The sequence below is a fragment of the Diceros bicornis genome, chromosome 8 (genome assembly GCF_020826845.1).
Source record: "Diceros bicornis minor isolate mBicDic1 chromosome 8, mDicBic1.mat.cur, whole genome shotgun sequence".
In the NCBI taxonomy this organism is placed as follows: Eukaryota; Metazoa; Chordata; class Mammalia; order Perissodactyla; family Rhinocerotidae; genus Diceros; species Diceros bicornis.
The window spans coordinates 65,045,781-65,072,521 of record NC_080747.1 but is presented as its reverse complement, the minus strand read 5'-3'; the positions used below and the strand labels follow the sequence as shown (position 1 = coordinate 65,072,521).

General features: G+C 34.6%; 1 protein-coding gene across 1 annotated transcript in view; it reads left to right on the top strand.

Annotated features, from left to right (window-relative positions):
- Positions 1 to 26,741, top strand: part of ANTXR2 (ANTXR cell adhesion molecule 2) — a 140,530-nt gene that overhangs the window by 23,751 nt on the left and 90,038 nt on the right. Inside the window, exons 8-10 of the mRNA XM_058547346.1 lie at positions 12,862 to 12,922; positions 15,035 to 15,133; positions 16,938 to 17,007. Of these exons, the coding sequence (XP_058403329.1) occupies positions 12,862 to 12,922; positions 15,035 to 15,133; positions 16,938 to 17,007 (230 nt within the window). The remainder of the gene's footprint in view (positions 1 to 12,861; positions 12,923 to 15,034; positions 15,134 to 16,937; positions 17,008 to 26,741) is intronic.

Genomic DNA, 26,741 nt, shown 5'->3' with positions numbered 1-26,741 from the left:
AGCCAGGCTCTGAAGGCTTTGGAAAATATTAGCTGGCAAATATTAGTTGCTTTTATTATTATTGTGATGGCAGTGAAACTGGAAATAAAAAGGTAAATTTGGGAAGCTTTAAAAACTTGATAGAACCTGAGAGCTCACTGGACATAGGATGCAAAGGACAGGGAGGGGAATCAAATGTAACTTGGGCATTCTGCCCTGACGAATATGAATAACTGGAAGCAGTGAGAGGGAACGCTGTTTTTACAGAGGGGCCCGGAGAGTTAGGGCAGCAGGGCGGAGAGAGAAGTTGAATTGGGCTTGGGAAGAAGTCCTGGTGGGGGATGTCCCTTAGAGAAGTGGAGGTCCAGTGGAATGTTCGTCAGAAAACTTCAAAACTGAGTCATTGTTCCTACTCTAGTTCTTTCTCCCCCTCCATTGCCCACAAGTCCAAGACTATAAAGCTTTTATTTTCCACTTTAGACTATCTTTATGATCTTAGAATGTTAAACAATTATTCTTGGTTTCTTGGAAAGACGATTGCAGGACTTTTATTTGAAAATGAAATTTTATTCAAACTAGTGTAGGTCAGACTGACATGTGAGTATCACGTTGTTTCTGGTTCAGTGTTTCACAATGTAGTGCTGTGGAAGAAAACATTAAAAATAAAACAAAACCATGATTGGTGAATAACATGGAAAGAATAAAAATCAAAATGCTCTGTGGAACCCCTCCCTCCTTTTTTTCTAAAAAAAAAAACACAAAACCATGTGATGTTTTACTCTTTGCAATTATTTCCACAATTTTTTTTTTGGATGGAGTACCTCTGAAAGTATTAAGCAGAAGAGATGAATCAGCCATAAAGCTGGTTTTATAAATAATCTTGATCCAAAAGAATGAAGAACACTACATCCTAGGTGATGGCAGCTAATGCCCAAGTTCCTAAGTACCTAATGGGGAAGTATCAGAGCATAAATAGGAAGGAAGGATCACTCATACATGTAGGAAATGTAAATAAAACTGTAATAGATTGTTTACAAAGGGAAAAAAGTGCAATATACATTTCAAAAAGTGACTTCATTCATAATGCTGGAAATACAAGCTTCATTTGAGCTTTGGAGCCAAATTGTTTTTCTCAGTCGTGTCTGAGTTGTTATTTTTTTTGAAAAGTATCTAAGAAAAGTGTCTAAACTATGTTTTAATGGAATGAGAAGACATTGCACAATCATTTTCTTTACAGGCAAATCATTTTCATAGAAGAGCATACCTAATAAACATTCTGATAAGACCTTACCTTAAGTGATTTTAGCAGGTTCTGCTATGAATGTTGACTGCTTAGTTGTGGAAATCTCTATTTATAAAATCATGATTTGATGAAAAACCTAAAGTGTGAACTAACTATAAAGATATATTTACAGGAAAAAAACCTCAAACTGGTAGGACTTACTCAAAATTGGAAATCAGTTTCTAGGACTCCTTTTAAAAAGCACTGTCTATAATGTGAAGCTCACTATAAATCAGATTCTTCTGGGCTTCTGCTTATCCAAGGACCTTTAGTACTGAATGTAGATGAGGTGCCTCATTATAACATCTTTCACATTAATGGTAGGAAGATTGGGACCGTATTTCCCCCTACTCCTTTATTTGCCTAGTGGCTAATATAGTGTTGGGTAAGTAGTCATTGCTTAATTCATATTTATCAATGAATGAATAAATAAAATCAATGCTTCTTGAAAATACTCTTATATTTTTATAATATAGTTATGGTGTATTTAAGCATTAAAAAAATCAACTTCTTTTTTCTTTTTTGCCAGAAAATACTTTATTTTGAATTGACTTCTGATTCTATATAACTTTGATTTCATCCTCTTATTTATATTCCACTGTATTAACACTTTTGGTTACAAGTGACAAAAACAAAGTTCATACTAGCTTAAGGAGAAAAAAAGCAAATTGGCTTGTATAACTGGGTGGTCTGGAGGAGGAAATTGGGTACAGTTAGATCCAGGGAATCAATCCATGTTCTTAGGGTCTTCTCTCTTTGTAAATTTTGCCTGTGATTGTATTTGCCTCATTCTCTCCTTGTTCAGATGAATATCAGATGAAGGTAATTGCCCAAGGTTTCAGGCTTACCTGGGCCTCGATTAGCAAACCCATTGGAAAGAGAGAGCTATTGTGTCTGGACATCAGTATACTTGGTTCCAGATAAGGACTCTGGTTGACTCAATTGGGTCAAATACTCGTTCTTGTAACAATTATATTGTCAACACATTTGGACCAGCCTGAGTAACATGCCCACCCCCATGACAAGAGGTTGGGAGCAAGGTGGAGAGGAGGGAGGCATCCTGATTGATAGCATCACTAGGACCATGTGAAGTTGAGAACAATTTCCCCAAAACAAAGGGAACACTGTTCATAGACATGTAAGGATGAAAAGGCGTTCTGGGTAAGAAAACAAAATCAATAGCTATTACAGTCCACTATATTCAAATACATTTTATTTTTGACATATATTCTAATAAGGCACTTCATTCCTTGTAAATTCCAGTTAACTCAAATATACAAACCGAAATTTGCTTTAAATTATTCTTTTTATTTACTCAAATTTTATAGTCTTATCTTGACATCCATTGTCCAATGCGCTATTTGCATTTGCTTGGTAATTTTACTTAATAATAACATTATTCTTTTATTTTTCTTTATTTGGTTGGGATCATAGTTTAAGGAAATCAAATCCACATTGAATAAATAATTACAGCTTTGTGATATTTTGTGAGAAAATAAAACTTACTGCATTGGGTTATATAGCCAAAATTAAGTGCCAAATGTTTATTTCTTAACATTAATCTGTTGAGCTACAAAAGGAGATGACCTTTAGAGGCTCACTTGTTCTTGAAAGCAAATTCAATTGAGTAGAAGGACATTGAAAAGGAGGATAAAATGGTTAAGATTTATGACTAAATGTACTATTAGTGTAAATTGTAATGGGTAAATGCATGATTTCTCAGTTGTATCTCATTTTTTCCCCAAATATGATAATTCCTAATTTATTCAGAAGCGTTTTTGGAATACCTACCGTGTTCAAGACCCTTTTGTGGTGTTGGGTTACAAAGATGAGTATGGTGCCCTTGACTTTTCTGAGTATGGTGCCCTTGACTTTTCTGTTTTTAGGCCTGTGTATTTGATTGTAAAATTAATAAAAGAACTGAGATAGCTTTTTTTTCTATTCTTGTTGCATAGGGAAATATTTTATTTGCCACTTCGGATTTTTGAAAAATCAAATAGAACAAATATAGACCTAGAATCCTTGGCAAATCTATTTCATGTTTCAGTTAATAAAACAAGAGAGTGGGCAAATAGGGCTAATATGAAATAGTATATGTATTAGAATGAAAAAATACGTTGCGACTCAATTTCTTTAGATTCTGAAACAAATAGTACATTTATTATTACTTTATCCCATAACTTCAATGCACTTTTTATGGAAAGTCTATTCTTCCTTTAAGAAAGCCTTAAATAATTATTCTGAATTTGTGCTGACCAAAAGAAAAGAAAAAAAGTCGAGGCAGATAAATTTTGTTTCAAATCACAATCCATTTTTGGCATATTTCTAGGTTGTAGTGAGAAAGGAAGACCTGCTAATATGATTTGTTATGCAAATTGCAGTTGTGCAATGTAGAGGAACTTAAATGTCATTTGGGTTTTTTGTTTCAAGATTTGTGATATGGGCATATTCTTACCAACAGTGAAAATATTCATCTATTATGTTTGGAGCAGAGAAGAGTTAAAGGCAATGATTATAACTTACAGTCTTCCCTAGATTTCTTAGAGTAAAAGTTTGTTTAGAAATTTGTCATTTGTGCTTATACTAGTTGCTTACTTGCAAAGGAAGAGAAAATCCATATTTAGAAATGGGTCGGTGCAGAACACGCTGTATTGAGCAAGTGGTATTTTGAAGCTCCAGGCATTTTTAAAAAATGAGCTTAACCAAAACACGTGATTACAAATTACAGCTGTTTTTCGTTGAAGTATTACCTCTTAGAGAAAAATATATTTGGTAGGGATGTTTGGCGGCCACAGAGAAAACCACACATCTGAATATTGAAAGGTAAAAAGCAAACAAGAAAAGATTGTAAGAAACATCTTTCCAATTGTTTTAGCTGCTTATTTTATGCACATGCATGGCTAATTACTAAAGCTTCCTTTTGTTGGAACCTTTAGGACTAATGCCATTCAGTGATTTTTCCTCATGAGATTTGAACTCGGCATGTTTCATATTTGGGATGAACTCCTGTAGTGCTTAAAGCTGCTCAATGAGTCAGAAAAAAAAATGTTTTCGGGGGCCGCCCCGTGGCTTAGCAGTTAAGTGCTCGCGCTCCGCTAGTGACTGCCGGGGTTGGGATCCCGGGCGAGCACCGACGCACCGCTTCTTTGGCCATGCTGAGGCCGCGTCCCACATACAGCAACTAGAAGGATGTGCAACTATGACATACAACTATCTACTGGGGCTTTGGGGGGAAAAAGGGGAAAAAAAAACAAAAAAAAATGGAGGAGGATTGGCAATAGATGTTAGCTCAGGCCTGGCCTTTCTCAGCAGAAAGAAGAGGATTGGCATGGGTATTAGTCAGGGCTGATTTTCCTCACCAAAAAAAAAAAAAAAAAAGCCTGCTTCTTTAGACTTTATTATTATCCTTACTGATATTTTCTCACATGCCATATGTCATGGAAATTAGTTTCTATCTGTTAAGGTCACACCTAGGGTGCTTGTAAATTATTTGTAACGTTCTGTTGTAGGCAGTGTTCTATACCCAAAGTCAGTGTTAGAAAATTATTGCTATGGTGAATATTGTGAACTTTTAATTAAGTTTTAAAAATGTTGGAGATGTTTGGGTAATATATTGAATTTAAGTGTAAGGAAATAATCTATTTTGGGGGGAAAAATCCGTGTTATTTAGAATTGACCTTAAGAAACGAAATCACAAAGGAAACTATTCAATGGGATTTGATATCCGTTTTCTCTTTTCACATGTCTATCTAGAATTAGCCCTTTTTAAAGAAGATAACGTATCTTAAATTTATGTTTCTTTTTGTGTTTTTTTCTTAAAAAAATTTTTTTTTGCATCTGGCTCAGTGCCTTTTGGGTGTCATTGATTACCAAAATTTGAACTACCCAAATAAGTTTTCCTTTCCTTGTGTGTGACTGAAGTTGTGATTTTATTAATTCAAGTAGCCCCTCATTAAGCTCTGTATTTTTTTACATGCTTAACTGTTCAGTGTTACATATCCCATTTATTTGTCTTATAGTCAAAATGTTCATGCTTTTTGTTAGAAAGTTTTACATTTACTTTTCAGTTAATTCAATAAACATTAATTGAGCAGCTGCTATTTATAACATATTATGCTATATACTTTTTATATTAGATTGATTTTGAATATGTGGTATTATCATTCATTAAAAAAGTATTTACCTAGTTTCTTCTAGAACGGGCTCCATTCTATTTTCCAAACATAGCATCCTTCCCATTGTCATTTAAAGACTGGAAAAAATATGGATTTTAAAATCTGTGTTGGCTTATATTAGTTGTAGGAAGTGTTTTTATTTTTTTTTAACTGGGTGCTTGATCTTCAATCTTCAAATCATAAGGCCTAGCTATTTCTCCCAAATTCAACATAAACTTCAAAGACATTGTAGGTCCTAAATAGTATATTTTTTTATTGAGGTATAATTGACATATAAAATTATATTAGTTTCAGATGTATAACATAATGATTCGATATTTGTATATATTGTGAAATGATCACCACAGTAAGTCTAGTTAATATCTGTCCCTGTACATAGTTACAATTTTTTTTTCTTGTGATGAGGACTTTCCTAAATAACATTTTGACTTCATCTCCTTATCTTAATTAATTCCATGATAAATACTATCTTGGATATATCCCAACTGCAACTCTCTACTAATTAATCCCATTTTATCTCTTATGCCAGAAGAAGGCCACAGCTATAGCCATTGTATACATTTTTCAGGCCATAATATAGCTTTTACTACTTCTTGCAGGTTCTATATTTGTTATTATAACATATGTCCATTATGTAAACATGTTCAGGAACTTGCAAGATCGCAATCAAAACATGGTTTCATATGTGTCTTAAAATCTTTAGGAAAGAAGAAATCAAGTCAAGATTCTCACAAAGTTCATACTTCATGACGCTATCTGGTTATGTCTGCTGTAGATGGCTCCTTGATAATACTGTCACTTTACCTGGTTATTATTCAGTAATTATAAAGGTCTGATTATAACCCTACAGACAAACAAGATAAGAAATCACTTTTAACCAGTGGGATTCTTGGAAGAGTTGTGTCTCTGACTTAGCTGTGGTTCTCACACCCCCGTAAATCTTGCCAGTTCTGGATCCAGAGTTTATGTCTGCCACTTGTTACCTCGTATGCAAATTTGGCCTTCAGTGAAATCCTGCAATCTGACCACATGACACTAGATGTAGGCTCAATACAAATTAATTTGCCTGGAGTGCCTGGAGTGAGTACCCAGAGTGAAACACCATTCTGATACTGCATTCAAGTTGGGCTTCAGAGAAGGGACAGCACAGTGGAATCTACTTTCATCTCCTGCCAAACATCTGTAATCTTAGAGAGGCCAGCAGGCAGAAAGTCAGAGCTGAGTCCTAAGGCTGCGTCCGGTCTTACTGCTAACCGAAAACTAACCCAGAAGGAGACATAAACAACCTTATCCTATTCTACCCCGTCCCTTGACAAGTAGAGAAATTCCATGAAATTAGTGTTTGCAGTGTTACTGAACTATTGAGAGTATTCTGATGATCTGAATTGTACAAATAATGTATCAAAATTGAATACAACGAGTTAGAAGCAACAGAAAATAAGTAATTATAATTTGTAGGGGTGAATGCTATTGTTGCATCTGAAATTTTGTCCCAAACAACTCAGAAAACAGAAAGTACTTGGATTTTGACTTTCTTATGTTAATATATGGCAGGCTTTTTACCATACATATTAAAGGAGGCATTCAAGACAAATACATTTCAAATAGGACAGAAAGTTTTGATAATGAGAAAGGACAATGACTGTTACAGAGATTAAACGTATAAAACCATCTTTAGATATTTAATTTCACAGTTTGGGACAACATGCTGGAGGGTAGAATTTTTACACAAGGTACCAGAATTTAGAATTTCATGAATTTTAACTTCTTATCTATTGTAAATTTTTACTGGCTTATAAACACAAGTCTTTGCAGATGCTCTTATGTATAGCAACAGCTCCTCTGTCTAGACCTTTCCCTCCTGGAAATTCACACCTTTATCTCCTACCCAACCTGAGCCCTGTGGGTGCAACTATAGGTTACAAGGTTTTAAAGGCCCCGTAGTTCACAAATACAGGAGGGAAAGAAACTAAGAAAAAGGACATCAGAGGAACAAACCTCCCTCAGGCAGACATGTAGGCAGATCTCGTTTTCCAATGTTGGCATCCCATTTTAGGAAACATTTTCCCACATGCTGCTTGCATTTCTTGCTTTACTAATGGTTATGCTGCCTGAATTTCCATGTATGGGGATTTTTGTGGCTTAAAAAAATCATCTTGAGGCTGTAATCCTACTAGGTTGTTTGAAGGGTCGTCAGTTCACATATTCACATTCAAATATTAGTATGAATGAGTTCGTGAAATGAAAACAGCTACATTGAAATGGAATATTTTGGGAGGTAGGGCAAACCTGGATAGTGATTGTGTTTAGAAAAGGAGTGTCTATGTGTGTCTAGCAACCTAGGAGAGACAATGAGGCAGAGAGGGACAAAGACTAACTTATTCTATGTCAAAAATTTGCCTAAAGTCAGCTCCACATCCAGAAAAAATGAGAAAAACAAAAAAATCCCAAACTTCTGTCTCCTGGCTCTGAATGTCCTTTCTGTTCACAGGACTCAGACAAGTTCTAGAGTTTTCAAACTATGAAAACTAAATGCCATTGACATCATTACTTTTATGAAAAAAATGTGTTTAAGATTGAATAACAAATTAATTTTTCTAAACAGTTCGACTTTAGTTTTCCAAGTGCTTCACGTGTCCCCAAACCAGAATTAAGATCTTTGATAACTTTTTTCTTCTGGTTTGGCTGCTCTTGTCTTTTGGGTTCTGGATGATGCTGAGAAGTAAAAAGTATAAGTGTTTTATCTGTACAAATAAATTTGAGATAGAAAGCAATAATAAAGTAAGACAATAGAGAAAAAAGTAAATAAAAAGTGAGAGGGACCTAAGCATTTGGGTGTCTTATTACCAACCCACAGGGAGATCTCAAATTATAGTTTATTCGGGGCCAGCCCCGTGGCTTAGCGGTTAAGTACCTGTGCTCTGCTACTGGCAGCCCGGGTTCGGATCCCAGGCGCGCACCGACGCACCGCTTCTCCAGCCATGCTGAGGCCGCGTCCCACATACAGCAACTAGAAGGATGTGCAACTATGACATACAACTATCTACTGGGGCTTTGGGGAGAAAAAGGGAAAAAAAGGAGGAGGATTGGCAATAGATATTAGCTCAGGGCCAGTCTTCCTCAGCAAAAAAGAGGAGGATTGGCATGGATGTTAGCTCAGGGCTAATATTCCTCACAAAAAAAAAAAAAAATTATAGTTTATTCAAAGTCAGTGGTATGGGGAATTTTAAAACAAACCTATAAAATCCCCAACAAATAGAAGTGCAAGCTTAGTGACATACTTTTGAAGTTAAGAAATAAGCCAGATTTTAGATTGTTTTCGATAGTATAAAAGGAGTCCAGGCAAAACAGGCAGATAAATAGCACTAGTGCGTTAGCTACTTGGTTTTCTAATGGTCAGACTGTCCATCACAGCCTGGAGTGTGGTCGAGTGCACTGGACTCCATCAAACCTGGAGAGAGCTGTCTCTGCTCTTTAAAAACTAACTGTTCTAGGGCAATTTTTAAAAATCTTTCTAAGCCCCAGTTTCCTTATCTATAAAATGGGGATAAAAATGATATATATTCATAAGACTTGGGAGGATTAACTGATGAAATTCAGAAAAGTGCTAGCATGGTTCCTAGAATATAATAAGTACCCAACAAATGTTAATTATTATGACCATTGTTAGACATTCTTTTGAATTTTTAATTACTGATATTTGTACTAAATTTAGAAGGTTTGACTTTTGTCATCCATATTAATATTTGAGGATTTCAAAGTAGGGATTAGGTAATAGTGTACATATTTTCATTTATAAATATTCTTTAGTACTAATAGTACTTTTTGAGTGAACAGATGCTTCAGTAGTAGACTTTTTTCATGTTGAGCATCAAGTACTTTGCTAATTTATATATATATAACTGGACTCTAAAATCTCAAATCATGCAATTTTGCATCTAGTGTATGACTTAAAGTGTCCTGGTTTTATTAATAGCATTTGGCTTGTCTTTAAATTTGGTCTATGGTGCTATTAGCTCTCTCTGATGTCAACTAAGGCCGACCTTTAGTAGAAACCATTTTCTGTTTCTATTGAGATATAATGAAGACAGATGGCAACACATATTCGAAGAAACATCCTTACAAGATCTTTTGTTGTACATATGATGGAAGTGCAGAGGATGAAAGATAAGGCATCAGTTATCATAGATGGGACAGCTGATCCAATGTTCAATCAATGAATAACAGTATTTAATTTGGCAAAAATTAGCTACAGTGTTTAAAATATTTGTCCTCTTTGTCGGTTGTCATTTGGTGATGGCAATTTTAATAGACTCATTTTGATATCTTGAACATTTGAACTTATGCAATTACTTGGTAAGAATAGATTATGAAATATTTTTTATTTAGAGAACTGATTGATTAAAAAATTTACAAACATTAAATTTTTTTGACTTCTAGTTGTTGTTTTCTTAATATAGGAACATGGTAAACTCGATATAGAAAAACCAAATTTAGAACAAATTTTATTTTCTAAAAATGCATGCACTTTCTTCTCTCTCTTCTCTCCCCACCACATTCTCTCTCTCTTTCCTTGATTCTTTTTCATTTGGAAATGGTTTTGGTGAACTTAGCCTCAAATTATGGGTTTCTAGATTTCCAAAATTCACAATTTATTGAAGGACTAGCTGCTTTTTCACATAAATTAACTTTATTCTGCCTTATCTTGGTCCTAATATGATTGTTGATTTGCTTACTAGCTAGACAGTTTTAATATTCTCATTAATTCATGCAGTCAGTCTGTATTTCCTATGCATTTATTGGTTGTACTGTGTGTACAAAACAATGTGCTACTCCTAAAAGGGTTGTACAGTACAATATGATCCTATTTCTGTACTTAGTTTGTCTTCTAATAGAGGAGGTGATTCATACACTCAAATAATATAATATAATGTCCAAAGAAGTAAAAAAAATCAAAATAAACTATAGAGAAGGGCAGGAAATGTTCTGGGAGAATTCAACTGGATTATATCAGATAGTGATGCCAATTTTATGACTCATGGTCTAAACTCCTTGCCTTTCAATGAATGTGTTACCTAAGTCACTTTTCCATTCAATAAATCATTTCTATAAAACTCATTTTATTAAAATAATTAAGTACAAATATTAAACTAATGTAAGTGTATTGTTATTTATAAATGTATATTATACAATTTACTGAAAGATATAACCAACCTTTACTATTCTTAATCTCTGCTTCATCTCAGACTTGAATAGAACATAAATTGCTAAATCATCCTGAACCTTTTCTTTAAAATGGAAGTACCTCACAGGGGATAAACAGGATTTGGCTTCAGAGATGTACACCATCAAGTGTCCTTGAAGCTGTGTATTCTCCAGTCTTAAGGAAAGCTCCACAAGGAGAATCGCTCATTTTATCTTGCTATTGGAACTATAATTTTAAAAATGTTTTGATGGATTACATCAAATTAAATTAAAATAGGAATTCAACATACACACATTTGTCTTAAATATTATGTGATCTGATTTAATTATGATCAATATTGGTAGGAGAGAGAAAACCAACATAACTGCAGAAATTCAGACAGGTCATTCTGGGATACATATTCTTTGATGTGGCCTTTGTAAACTCTCTTTGTAATTTCTTGATTTACCTTATTCTAAGGAATTTTTTTAAAAAATGATTTCTATTTCCAATAGATTCAATCTTTAAACCTCTCTCATACTTTTCCTTGGTCTTTGAAACGTTTTTCAGTAACGCTGATAGAGGTGTGGCTAAAATAACTAAGAAAGAGATTGTAAACTGAAAGATGCAGTCAATCTCCTTAATGGGATCTGTTTTATGATAAATTCCTTCAGAACTGCTGGCAGATGAAACAGATTTGGGGCCTTTGTGTTTTCCTTTGACCTTCCATTTTTGTGGCTCACTGGTCTCCTTTTTATCTCAGATCGGCCAAAGCTAAAGCTATAGTGCTCCTTTTTTTTGGTAGTTAGAGCCTTTTTAGCTCCATATTCCTTTAGCAAAACTTATCTATTTTGTTCCCTTCATAGTCTTGTTATGTGAATTATGTCAAAATATTTAAATATGTTAGTGATTTGAGCTACTTCCCCTCCAAGAGGGCACATTAACCTTTGACAGTGGTCCTCAATGCTTAATTGAATAGTGGTACTCACTCTTCAGAGGAGTGAGTGTTGATTATAGGATGTAAAATTGCAGACCAAGGGGAGGTTTTTGGGTGCTGAAAGCTCTTTGGGTGACTATGGAAACTTTTTGGTCATTTCCGAGTTTAAATAGACCTCATGTGGAATTTCTCAGATATAAAACTTTATTATATTTGTTTCCTAATGACTAAAGCCTCAATGGCTATGTGAAAAGTGGATTCACTGGGAAATGATCTTAAAAAGTACAAATAATGCCCTTTTCAGAGATGCATATTCGGCAACATAAATTCCACGATCGGACACAGCTGATTTTTAGAGTCCAACAATTTGTATTTCCACTGTTGTTAAAGAAAGCACGGAAAGGGTATTTCCTGCTACAGTCCTTCCTTCCTGTTCTAGTTGTGAGCAGGAGCGCTAGAAACCACTGTGCATCATCTGTCTTCAACTTCTGTCAAGAAAGGAATGTCGTTGAGAGATCATCTGGAATCTGTCTGACTTTGATAGTGTAGTGCAGAGCAGTTCTAAAAATAAAGACGGATTGTTGTGTCCATGAGGAACAGCTTAGTTCTTCGTAGTTGTTTTTCACTTGCAGCCTTGTGCCTTGTATGGTGGTTTCTACTTCTCGGAACAAGCTAAGAAGAGCCATTCTGTTCCTGTGCTCTGGGAATGCTGGGGTACAGAGTCTGTGTTTTTGAGAATAATATTTGGCTCATACAAGGAACCTGAGGTCTGCAAGTGTAATGTTTGATGCATATAAGGAGGATTAGCATCCATAGGAATTGAGGCTGAGAAATCTAATAGAAATGCCACAGTCACATAAAGAAGTGTTTATTTATTCATATTTTATTGAACCTCTTAATAGAAAACAGATCACAGTAGCATAGCTAAACAGGAGGTCTGATTTGCTATCTTGTTTTTGCCTGATGGGGAAAGTCAGCATTGATTTTATGGCCATCAGGAAATTTTAGTTATCTTTTTGTTTCCAAGGCTACCAGACTTTGAGGCAGCACCCACTTTATCTGTGCTTATCTGTGTTTACTCTAATCAAATAAGGATTCCTACAGAATGCAATCTTAGAATGTAGACTGAGAGACAACACAGAAATTTCCTAAGAGCTCGGTAGCTGTATACGTGATAGTTAATAGATTTTCTCTGCCATCTCTTGAAGTTAAGGGGAAGACCTCAAGATTATTAGTAATCTTATAATTCACTTTACATGTTATAATTTAGGTCTATATCTTGGTCTTTTTTTTTCCTTTTTAGATACTAGCTCAGTCATGCACCGAAATCCTGGAATTGCGGCCCTCAAGTGTCTGTGTGGGGGGTAAGTGGTTAGAATTTAAAAATACCATGGAAGAAATTGTATTTTTTTTCTAGTTAAAATATATGATTTAAAACTCATGTTGGAAAGAGAATAGCAAAATTAACTTTTTTGGCATCTTTTTCTGTAAGAATTTTTAAATAATTCCTTGAAATATTTCTATTTTAAATTCAAATTTTTAAATTGGAGTGTTATTTTAAATAATGAACATATTGTGCGACAGGCTTTTAGAATCTTCTATATATTTGGTTCATGTTTGAGACCTTTCCTATGACAAGTAAAATAAAATATGAAATTTTTTCTTTTGTCTGATTATACAGTCATGTCTTTATAGCCTTTGAGCTCCATGCTTTGGTGACCTGGGCAAAGTACAGTATTGACCAGCCCAGGGCACATGAGGAAGTGACTCATGGGTGGAAGGCAGGAAGGAAGCAGGTGGTTTCATCAGCTGGTGCTAAGAACTGACTCAGGTTTTAGCACTTCCATCCATTCTTACCTAAAGAGAGTGTGATTCTTGCTGACCTGTTATATGTCTTCTTCAAGTTTGTTCTGGAGTTCATTTTAACCTGACTTTATTAGAAAAGGAGAAATATTGGGTCTGGTGGAGAAGGAAATGTGCTGTGTAATTTATCATAGAGCCTCCAAACTGCTGGACATGGTATTAAGTTCTGCATTTTTTAGACTCCCTAATTAATGATTATTGAGATGTTTGAGAGGAATAGTGCATTCAAACATCCCAGAGCAGGACTGGGTTCTTTGCATTTGTAATTTTACTTAATCCTTATAACAACACTATTTGACAGTTTTATAATCCCTGGTTCACAGATGGGGAAACTGAGGTGGAGACAGGCTCAATACTTGCTATTCATTTTCTTTTTTCTTTTTGGTGAGGAAGATTCGCCCTGAGCTAACATCTGTTGCCAATCTTCCTCTTTTTTTGCTTGAGGAAGAGTAGCCCTGAGCTAATATCTGTGCCAATCTTCCTCTATTTTGTGTGGGGGTCACCGCCACAGCATGGCTGACAAGTAGTGTAGGTCTGCGCTGTGATCCGAACCTGCAAACCCAGGCCGCTGAAGTGGAGTGTGCCGAACTTAACCACTATGTCACTGGGCTGGCCCAGTACTTGCTATTAGTAATTGTCCTATTAGACTCTTATCTGTCTGACTCTAAAGCCCATGCTTTTTTTTTTTACCGAGTCACATTTTAAGTTTTACCTGCACTTTATTTTAACTTATAAGTAATTCTTTTCATAACACACTTAATGGAGAGTAGCACAGCAGTATTTTCTTCCACAGTTAATTACTTATATGTATCAGATTATGTTAGATAGGAGGTGTTTGAAAGGATTGAGAATTAATCACTGTTAAAATAGTTAATATACCATCTTGCAGCTAAGCAGCAAACATTTAGTTGCCAGTCAAGATATATGATCAGTTAACATTTCTTCTAGCATATTATTTCACTCTTTAACATTTAGTGACTGCTCCTCCTATATAGAATACAATAAGTTAAGTCAACTTCCTTTAGTGACTGGCCATAGATTATTATTAGTCCAAAATGAGTGACCTCTGATGAGTTATAAGTTTGTATGCAACAGGAAATGAAACCGAGATTAGTAATGTGAAAAAGCTGTTAAAGAACTCTGTATGGGTGTCATAGATTAAAGAAAAAACAACACATGACTGTTCTAAGAACCAAAGAACAGGAGTAATTAATTTTCTGTACATTCCTATACCTCAATACCTGAGAGTAGGAAAAAAACAAAGAGGTTTCTTTCCTGCTGATATTTTCCTAAGAACAGAATTTGAGGAAGTTTGAATGGTATCAATCTGGGAATGACAGTTATGTTTCAATTCTAATATCTTGGTCACTATTGGAAAACACTTTGAAAAATAAAATAATGCCTCCCTATATGGCAGTTAATGGTATCTCCACTGTATTTCCTTAGAGGGTCTAAGAAAGCAGGTAGAGTTGGAAATAGAGCTGTGTCTTCATTGTTATTAGTTGGCTGAATAGTATGAAGAAATTCATTCTATGAGCTTGATACTTTCAAATGATGTCTTTTTTTTTTTTGTAAACAGTGATTAAAATGTTTATTTTTCCTTTTACTTCTAGAGGAATTTCAAATTGTTTTGAATGGGAGAGGATTCAACTTGGGCAGTCGGAATGGCAGTGTCCTCTGTACTTACACTGTGAATGAAACATACACAAAGAGTATGTTCCCCACCGTCGCAATATTGCTTTCAGATCTGCACAGCATATCAGCATCAAGTGTTTTCCTCTTTTTCCTAACTGAAACCAACTATGCTATAGTTTTTCATCAAAGAAGAAAGAAATGAAGTCCAATGATAATACAAATAGTAGTAATAATTATTTAATAGTTATTTAACGAAGGCAACATTTGTTCATAACTTAAGAAATGCTGGACCCTATCCTAAGTAGCCTCATCATACAGATGATGGTCTTGTGGTTGAAAGAGTCAAATGACCTGCCTGTGGTGACAGCTAATAATGGGCAGAGCTGAGAGTTACACCCAGTTTTCCTGACCTCCCTCTGTACGGACTCCATCAACTGCCTGATTTAATTGCCTCTTTCTCCAGATTTATTTCTTGTCACTCTCGCCTGAAAATCTAACAATCTTGGACTACTCTACTACTTAGTGCCTTATTTTATTATCACTTGTTTTCTTTATCTGATTTCCCAATAATGTGTCAGTCAGTTGCTTGAAGACAGGCTTTTTGCCTCATAGATGTTTTATATCTCCAATATGTACCCTGCACAGTGTTTGTTAATAATTATCATATTTATGGAATGAGGTTTTATTTTCTCTAGCTTGGCTTTCACAAAAGCAGGTGAGTATCATGTTTTTGTCTTCATTCTGAGAAAACTCCTCCTTTTAAATGGATCTTAGTATTCTGAGCATTTTGGGTCTCATGATGACATTTTTTCCTCATGACAATTATATTCTAAAATGTTATACTGTGAGGCAGATGCTATGGCTATGTGAACTCTGGTAGAATTATTTTTTCAGAGGTTCATCGACAATTTTGCTGTTTATCTGATGGTACTAAACCCTCCAATTAACACAGCTTTGGCTACAGACATAGTAACTGTTCAATATGTGTTTGTTGAATTAAAGTGGCGAGGATCTCAGCATGGTAAATGTCATAATTAATTCCTCTCTTTCCTATTAAGATTGTCATTTTGGTAAGGCAAGACAATAATATTGTAACCAACTCTCTTCAAAGTAGGTTCCACAACTGAAGAAGACAAATAATTTTATTTTTATTCAGTAGTCATCTGTATCTAAGTGTTAGCTTTACCTAACTCCTTTTGATTACATATTTGAGTTGATCATAATATAAACATATTTTATACTTAGTTGCATAAGATTAAGTTTATTAAAGTAAATCCTCAAACAAATAAGTTGAGTCAGTTTGTATTTTCACAATTCACATTTTAGGATTATCCATCTGATTATGTAACTTTTCTGAATATTTACAGTCTGGATCATTTTTCTCATACATTATTAAAATTACAAGGGGAATTTAAGCATTCAGCTTTATAAATAAATATGTTTTATAAATTGTAGACAATTATTTTATTAAACTCTTGAAATAAATTCATTCTCCTTTGGACATACATCTTTTCTCTATCATTTTTAAATTATGCTTTTAAAATATATATCATTTGTCCTTAAAAATCTAAGATATTTGCAAAATTGAGGGGGAAAAGATGATAATTTTGTGGTATCTACAAATGTAGCCAAATAATCTAAGTCAAAAAACTCATAATTTATAATTTACCAATACTATGTATCAATGAGGCATATAATCTCTATTTTTCATTCTCTTTTCCTTCTCCTCTTCCTTTAGATGAATATCTTTTTAGTTTTTCATGCTGATATATCCAGTGTTCCACACTTGAACTCTGATTGCCTCATCCTCTTCCTGTTATTAATGAAATTGTGTGAGATACATAAAACCCTTTATTAATTCAATTGCATTTTATTTTCTAGGTGTACAGCCAGTAAGTGTGGAGCTTAATTCTGTGCTTTGTCCTGCACCTACCCTGAATAAAGCTGGAGAGTGAGTATTTCATTAAAAACAGTTTTAGAACTTTTTAGCTACAAATTATTAGTAAATGGTGACAGATGTATATTAGTTGTTTTATTGTATTTTTCTTGATGTACAGATTGAATAAGAACTAGTAAGCCCTAGGCAAACCACTCAAGTTAGCACTTTAACTATACTCTTTGTAGGTTGAAATGGTAAAGCCTGTTTCGTTTTGTTTCTTAAATATTGATCAAAAGGCTCTGTAAATATTTATCTGGATGGGTTTGAGAACTATTGTTAGACCCCTTAAATAATCAGAGCCACAGCTATTATTTTGAACTTGAGAGTACTGAATTTACACATGCACAAACACACACATACATGCACGAGAGTTCCAGAGTGAGATTTTGACTAATTACTTAGAGTATTTACGTATTAAGATTAAAGAGCAAAAGGAACGTGCTCAATAAGGCACACTTTGAACTAGGAAATATTTGTGCTTTAATTTGTGTCCCAGTCCTGTTAAAATCTATATTCTCATGTTCTTTGGTGTGGCAATAAACCATAATGATAACTGGTTAAAATAAGAGATATTTAGTTTGGAAAAGGGGCTTTTATTTGAATCACCTATACACAAATAATTTCGCTAGACTATCAGAATCTTTTTTCTTTCTATTGAAAAAGTATTCATTTTCTGTATCATGTAATACTCTAGTGTTATCGACAACATGCTTATGGCTAAATTAGACTGGCCTTGGAATTTGAGGCAGGTCCATTTTGCATGGAGCCTTAACTCCAAGTGCACAGTGGGACTCAAAGGCTTTCTGAATAATCATGTCTTGTAGCGTCATGCGCTGCATAACGACATTTCGGTCAACAACTGACTGCATATTTGATGGTGGTCCCATATGATTAGTACCATATAGCCTACGTGTGTAATAGGCTATACCATCTAGGTTTGTGTAAGTACACTCTATGATATTCACACAATGACGAAATTGCCTAATGATGCATTTCTCAGAATGCATCTCCGTCATTAAGCAACACATGACTGTATTAGCAATGATATGTCTATTAACTTGAAGTTCAATCCTAGTTTATCAAATCTATAGTTCCACATCGATTCTCCTGATTGTTCCCCCCAGTCTGCTCCCAGAGCTGTCTTCTCTATCTTAGTCATGGGCAGCGCCATCCTTTTTGTTGTTCAGGTCAAAAATCTCTGAGTCATTATTGATTTCTCTTATATGCAGTCCATCAGCAAATATTCTCAGTTCTAATTTCAAAATGTGTTTAGAATCCAATCCTTCCCCATCACCTCCACTGATACCAGACCAGACCAAGCTACTGTCATCTCTTGCTTGGTTTATTAGCCTCTCAACTGGTCTTTCTGCTTCTGTCCTTGGCAGGAATGATCCTGTTAAATAGATCGGGTTATGTCACCCCTCCACCCAACATCCTCGATAATGAGTTCCGCATTCCACTCAGAGTGCAAGTCTAATCATTGCAATGTTCTACAAGGTTTTACAGGATCTGGCCCCTCACTACATCTCAGAATCCATCTTCCTTTGCCCCTTCTGTTGTGGTCACAATGGCCTCTTTGCTGTTCCTTAACACATCAACTTACTCCCACATCGGCACTTTTACACTTCCTGTTCCCTCTGCTTGAAATGCTCTTCCCCTCATAGCTCACTTTCTCATCTTCAAGTCTTGTTCAGATGTCACCTTCTCAGTAATCCCTTCCTGGTCACCATATTTAATCATACAAACTTCCCCCCTCCCTTGAGTTTGGCACTCTCTATTCCCTTTACATTTCTCCCAAGCATTTATTTGTTTGTTACTGTCAGCTTCCTGCTAGGATGAATTTTGTTTGTCTTGTTTCTTGCTGTACCTCTAGCACTTAACACAGTGCCCGACACATAGCAGATTCACTAAATGTTTGTTAGATGAAAGGATGAATACATTTTTTTCAAATATTTTGTCTTATTAGTTACATAAAGAGCTAAAAGAGTACATTTGATTGCTGGAGGGCAGGGACATATATCAGGTAGGAGAAAAATGATCAGAATCCTATTTGGAGGGCATGCCATTTAAGAGAGCAGAAAACTGTCTTGGCTTTTTAATAGTAGTGACTAGTTAAGGAAGATAGTTTACTTTCTTCTCCAAAGTAGTTAATAAAATGCAATATGCCTGTTCTATCCCAGATAGTGAATTTGTTTTCTCTAGAATTTGCCTTTGGGCAAAGTCTTCTTTTGAAGAGACTACCAAAGAGACTGCTGATGTTCTGTAATGATTTGTAGATGGGCTAAGTACTCAGCAGATGTGATTTTTAAAAATCATATAAAGCATAATAGATATCAGACATGAGAAGTCATTGTTAGTTTGGTTTTGACGTTAATGTTCTACCTACAAGCAAACTGAGAATATTTTGGGAAGATCTGTCTAAAATAATTCCTTTTTCTTTCCTTTTTGTTCTTGTATCAAGTACATGATACCACTGAGACAAAACTTGACAAGATTTTATTTGTTAATGTATTGGGTATTTGGGGACATCACTATTTGTTCTCCTAAGTATGTTGCAAGTAATTTGGACCTTTCCTTTGCCTTGAATTTTCTTCAGATACTTTTGTAGGTGATGAGCTCTCTTATGAGACTGGATTAAAATCAACACAACTGAAACAGTTTAGCCTTGTAAGGTGACTGATGCTTAATATGTTTGCCTAATTAGCTTTTGGCTACTAAAGATTCAAACCCATTAAGTAGCTAGTTAGTCTATGTTTCAAATAAACACATCTGGCCCAATAATGAATGAAGGTTTTTCCTGTGTGAGGGTGACAGATGTGGTGATGGTTCCTCCTGTTCTCTCACTTAAATAATTAACAAGACGCTGGTGAAGTAACTCTAGACAGACAGCCTCAAAGCCAGATGCAGAGTCTCAGAGCTGGATTCGTGGACATGTGCCTCATCTCATTAGACTGCTCTATCAGTTCCCTTCTCCTCTTTATGTTACTTCCTGAATTATGTTTTGTTTGAGGATTATTCTTTTAAAAACCTAGGGCTTGTGAATTTTGGTTTGAAAGAGGGTTAACCTGAAGATGTTTACTTGGAGATGGGCACTAAGAATGTAGCAGAGCAGCTAGGACGTAGGTTTGTATTTGGAAATTGATGTCATGGAGTAAACAAAACTTAAAGCTATCTGGGAAAATCTCATCCAGGTATAGAATTGTTTAGCCTTGTTGGAATGGGTGTTTGAAGTAATTTCTTTGAGAAAGATCGCTATTTATTAAATTTCTTTATTTGACATAGCTTTTTAGACTAAGATGAACAAATTCATAGTATTTAAACAGAAAGACTGTAAAGGTGGTAGTAGTGAGGTTGTTCTTTTCTATTTCTTTCACTGGACACCATTTAATTTTAAAATGTCATATGATTAAGCAAATTGTATTACCAAGAAAAATCTGTAGATTGTTTGGGAATTTATTTCTGCCAGAAGTTCATTTGTCTTAACGAACACCCAAAATGTCTTAAATTTGAATAGGAAGGACTCTGTGAAGTTCTTTGAATCCTCCCCATTCCAGGGCAGTCACATCATGGTGTCACATGCAGTGTCATCAGTACTTGCAATAGGGGCTTATTCTCTGACCCTTGTTTAGTGAGACATCAACAATAGCATAGCTGCTCTGCAATAGTTGAGATAAACCTGTAATTTGGCAAGAAGAACAGAGCAAATTGGGTAAATATATATAAACACATTGTGAAGAAAGAAAAACAGAACAGAATGAACCAGAGCCTTATCTTACAGCTTGTTTGATAGAGATGATTTAAGGAGGCATATGGTATAGTTAAATGTGCTTTCAAAAACATTGGCCAGAATCTTCTGGCAAATATGAAATAAATATCTAAATCAGATGAAACTGATAGTATTAGTTCTCTTAAAAGGCAGTGTGGGAAGACACTTGACAGTGTTTTGAGTGAGAAGTGGTGGGATATCAGTGTATGTGGAAAATTGTAAGCATCTGATACTGAAAGATCATTGAGATGGATGGTGTGGCAGGCTTGGGTTAGAGGCTGACTTGGTAATAGAATCTTTTTATTTTCCTCAACATTGTTATTTTTTCAATGTAATTGATTTGCCTGGAATAAAATTGATTAATTCCATTTCTCTTTCTTGGTTGGACAAATTCTGCCTTTAGCACAGCTTCTCACATGAATATTTCTTTTCAAAAATATACCCATGTATTATGTGTATGTGTATCTATACAACCACTAATTCCATTATCTTAGTAGCAGGTGATACAACCACAACTTGATTCTTTCTTCTGTTCCTTATGAGGAATGAAACTTGATTTATTTTTTTTATCATGGATACAAGGACATTAGTTATTTCTTTATTTTGAATATAAACATTAGAATCTTGGTGAGATGGGTTAAGGCTGAGGACCCTCTCTGTTTCTCTGTTTCGCTATACCTCTCCCCTCAATGGTGGAACATATATCTTTTCTTTCATATGGTGTATTGCTTTCTGATTATACCTATAAATGTGATAAATTTAGCTAATCTGCATTGCATCGCCATCCTAAGTACTATATTCAGTTCTGAAAATTGTCATTTAAGAGAAGCAACAATCAATTTGAGCACATCTAGAGATGGCCAACAAGATATTGCCAAGTATGGAAATGTTAAATAGGATGCAATTTAAAATACTGAAAAAGATGATTCAGGTGTGACACGTCAGCTCTCTTCAAACCTCAGTGCTGTCATGGGAAAGATAGATTTGACTTATTCTTCATTGAATATTATATATACTTATACATACTGTATATTATACTGAAGTATATACATATATACTTATTCTTTATTGAATATTATTCTTTATTGTCCCTATTATCCAAGGAAAGGAGAAAGAAAGAATGGAAAGTAAAAGGAGGCACATTTCAGCTCAATATAAGGAAGATCTGCCTAACAATTAGAATTATTTAGTGAGTGTTTTGGTAACTAAAAGTGTTCAGAGGGCCAGCTATATGATGAGGTTGAGGATATCCTTAAATATGTGTTTAAATCCTCTTATATATCTGTTTATAAATTTTATGCTATCAAAGTTTTTACTATTACCAAGATGTTTGACATTTTTGGATGAAAGACACTAAAAATTGAGTGATTATTTCCAAGTGTCTTTTTAGTATTTTATTAAAATATGCAATGCAATTAAAAAGAGGTTCTTTTTGGTGTAATACCGAAAACTTTTACAATACAACTTTAAGTGTGATGTTCAGTACATCTCTGAATGTAGCTTTTTTTTTTAGCAATCTTCCTGACTGCAGTGTTTGTTTTGGTTGTACACATATATTGAGATAACTCAAAAAGAAATTATTCTATTCAAGAATTCTTTAGCTACTTTGAAGAAAATATCCTTAGACAAAACATTAATTTACATGTATACTCATAACTAGAAGTGGAATCTTTAAACTACTCACAAATATGAAACCTTATTTTTCAACTTGTAATCTTTATTTTGCATAAAGCTAACTTTTAGAAAGCTCCACACAGTATTAAACAGTAGCACTTGATTTGAAAATATCTTGTCACTATAATTTTAATAACTTTTTGTGTAGTTGCCAGTTTAATTTTCACTATGTGCAAATTAGAGGTAAATTATTTATTACTTCCAGCAAATGTCTTTCACAATTTTATTTAATTTTTTCATCTTTTTTAATGGATCATAAAATGGCAATCTTTTATTGGATATGCATAAAGCCAGTAGCAAGTGAATACTTTGCAAATAGGTTACTGTGGATTGAAATGTCAATCATATATTTCATGGAGTATGAAATTTCTCAGATCAGAGTAGCTCTGACATATGGCACTGAGCTGTTCTCCTCTTTTGGAACTGTCATACAAATTTAAACATTAAATAATAGCACTGTGACCATTAGGACTGATTCAATTTTATTTACTTCATTATATATCACAATACTATTTAACAATTTCTCATGTGAAATGAATTTAGTTTTATCACTGTTAATTAAATACCAACTGACATTAAAATGCACTTCAAACAATCTTTTTGTTATGTTATGCTGTTTAGGTTTCTTCTATCCTTCTACTTTGGAAAAAATATTCTAAGGATGGAGCAAAGAGTAGATTAAGATATTTATAAGCCATTCTAAACAATGTAGAACCAATTTATACAAAAGGAAGTTGAAAGAGTTGTCAGTTCTCAGCCTTTTCTTCCCTGACTACCCTGCATTATGTGCACTTTGGGCCAGTCCTGTCTCAGAAGGTCCTTCCTTGCCTTTCATGACTTCATGTTCTCACCTCCCTGGCTGTTTCTTCTCAGAGGTCAGCTCAGGCTCCTCTTTTTCTTACAGTCCTTTAACTCTTAATTTTTGCCAACTCATGGTTGGATTCCTGACCCAGGAACCCATCTTCTTTAAGCCTTCCTTTTCTTGCTGATGAGCTCCAAATCTCCATCCAAGATCTTTTCCTTAGCTCTAAACCCACTATCCAAATGTCTACTAACTCACTAGGATTTCCATAGGCACCTTAAACTTGAAGTTCCCAAATTACACTCATGTACTTCTGTTCAAACCTGCTGCTTCTCCTGTGTTTCCTATGCAAAATTACCCACCTATCTGTGCAAGACAGAAACTTTGAAGTCATCTGTGACTACTCCTTCTTCCTCACCTCCTACATCCAATAAATGTCCAAGTCTTTTTTATTTTAATTCTTTAATATCTCAATTTTCACTTTCACATTACCCTCATTGCCACTATTTAATTCAATTCTACTTTGGTTCTTATTTGAAAAACACTAAGACATTCTTGACTGGTCTTTCTACTGTAGAAATTTACTCTTCCAACCCATGCTCTACACTGCAACTAGAGTGATATTTGTAAAACACAATTCTGACCATATTTCTATCTAGCTTCAAGACTTTTAAGGTTAATTCTAAATGTCTAAAGAGGGCATCCTGGGTTTTTCATGATGCTTTCCTTACTCTCTTTTTTAGCCTCAAGCCATATATTCTCCCTCTCACACTCTGTGTTGCTGCCATATTGAATGGCTTTTAGTTCCTTGACTGTTCTGTGCCTTTCTTGCCTTTCAGCCTGTCAAATAGTGCTCCATCTTCTTGGATCCCTTTCTAATCTCTTTTCCTAACTAACTCCTAATCATTCTTTAGGTTCATCTTAGAGGTGACTTCCTGCAGGAAACATTTGTTGATGCCCCCTTGGCAAGGCTGAGTCAGTTGTGTCTCCCACACGGTCCTCTAGTACCCCTGTGCTTATACTTATTTTAGTTAATATCGCATTCTATTGTAGATGTTTGTTGATGTGGCTTCCGTTCAATAACATTGTAATGCTGTGTTTTATTTGCTATTGCAGTCCTAATACTAAGCACAGCATATCTTGGCCTGTTGTAAGCAATTTATGATATTTGTTTAATTAACTAGTAATAGAATGATTGACTGATTGAATGAACTGATTGGCAAACATTCATAAACCAATTTGGAGTGCAGTTTTAGGTTTTAGGTTTAAGCACACAGCTCAACATAGTTATAGTGTTAGGTTTAATCAAGATAATGTTTTGTAACAGGAAGGAAATAGCAGTAAAAAAACTTTTTACACTAACCTGCAGGATGTTATATACTAGGCATTTTTTAAACAATTTGGCTTTTTATATGCTTATATGGTAGTAAGTAGAATAGAAATTCTTTAAATTAAACAAAAAAGCATTAGGTAATTATGTCATTGCTGCTCTACATTCTTCTGTATTATCTGTGTTGTTTTTTTAACTTGGATCTAAAAGGTTTGTATAAAAGTACCCTGCTATTCTGAATAATCTGTTAGACAAATAGTCAGATGTTACAACAATTTCTAGAGTACCTGCTGTCTTCCAGGCACTGTACTGGACAATTTATGTACATTATTTTATAAGCTCTCCTCCCCAAAACAACTCTGAAATAGGCACAATTTTCCCCATTTTACAGATTGAGAATGCAGGATTGAGAGTGACGTGACAAGAATTCAAACCCAGAACTCCTGATTCCCTAACATGTGGGCTGAATCAGTCCCCTTTTTCAATTTTATTTGATACTTGGGACAAATAAAGATGAACTCTCACCTCACTTCTCACTTATGTATGGTATTAAGTAAAAACAACATGGCTTTAATACTTTTTTGTTCATAATAAAGTCTCTATAACTGAGAGTATGGGTTCAACTGTCATAAATATACTAACCAGAAGTAGAAATTATATAGCAATAGGAATGAGAAATCCAGAAGTGACATAAAATATTAAATACATATATCGGAGTCTTGGGACAAAGAAAGGTCAAGGTATTGAGTTTGGATTAGAGGGTGTGATAGCTTTATCAATCTGTGTGCCAGCAAGGGAGTAGCATAGTTTTGGACAAAGGTGTCAGCTCATGACAGTGCCAATATTGTACCAATATTGTACCAATAATTTCAAAAATGTTTCCCTAAAGACACAACAAAATTTAAAAGCAGAAGTAACTTTTAAGTGTGTTTTTCATGTTTTTAACACTTCTGAAAAATTTTCCCAGCACAAATAAATACCGTAGCATCTAGTAAATGCCATTATAGTTAACCTCGAGAAATATGTGAATGTAGTAAAAAATTGGAGGAGTGATACTAAACTCTTGCCAATGAAAGACATTTAAATATAAGATCCTAAAATACCTATTGAGGATTAAGGTATAGTATGCAGAAGTGAAGCACTTTGACTACAGAGTCAGAGAAGTCCAATATTTGGGCAGGTTACCTTTGTAGGCTTCAGTTTCCTAATTTGTAAAATGGAGATAATGCTACTGCCTACCTCAGTGGGTCATTGTGAGAACTAAATGAGAAGGTGAGTGTTATGTGTCTGGGTCTGAGTAAGGAATCGATAAATGCCATCGATATTAGTACAGTTGTTGATGGTAATGTTTTGATTGGCTACTGTTACTCTCAGGAAGGTAAAGATTATATTGTTTCAGTGGAGTCCGTGTGTCAAAAGAGTCATCAGGTGGCTTTCCATGACTGTGGAGTCTTAACTCAGTTTTATTTGACACCAGCCACATTACACTAGACTGAGATTTTGGGGATAACACGCAGTTATTTTGGTTGCCTACAAGATCTCATCAGCACCCATTTCTACTATAGGAAAGAGTGAATTTTGTTGTAAAATATATCTTCTCTTCTATTCTATTTGAATAAGCATTAAAAGTTTTGAATATTTCCATCATTAATTAGAGAACTGGTTTATTTCTGGTGAATTCTAAGTGCCAGATTATAAACAGCTTCAGTCAATATCTAATGATCTCTTAAAAGTTGAATCAATAAGATTTCTTGCAACAATCATACATTATTATGAATCAAATAATCTTTCCCCAAGCTAAAATGATGCCTACCATGTCATATGCTTTCTGGTACGTGCTTTAAAGTGGAGGAATTAGGAACTAGGAAAGATTATTTTTGGATTCAACTATGCTTAGTCTTCAAAACAAAACAAAACAAGGCACTCAGTTCTGCAGAATAAGCAATTGAGTTTAAGTTTTCTTTCTTAAATAAGCCACTTGGCATTCTGTGTTGGAATAGTTCAGAAGTTCAGTTAAGTTGATATAAACATCCTAAGTTCTCATTCTTTTCTGGATTTAGCTAAACTTTTTTTTTTAAACAAAATGTTTTGAAGGGAATATTTTATAAGAAATATTTTTAATAGGACTATTCCTGAATTTTGAAGAAGAGTTTAGCTAGAAGTTTGTTGGTAGT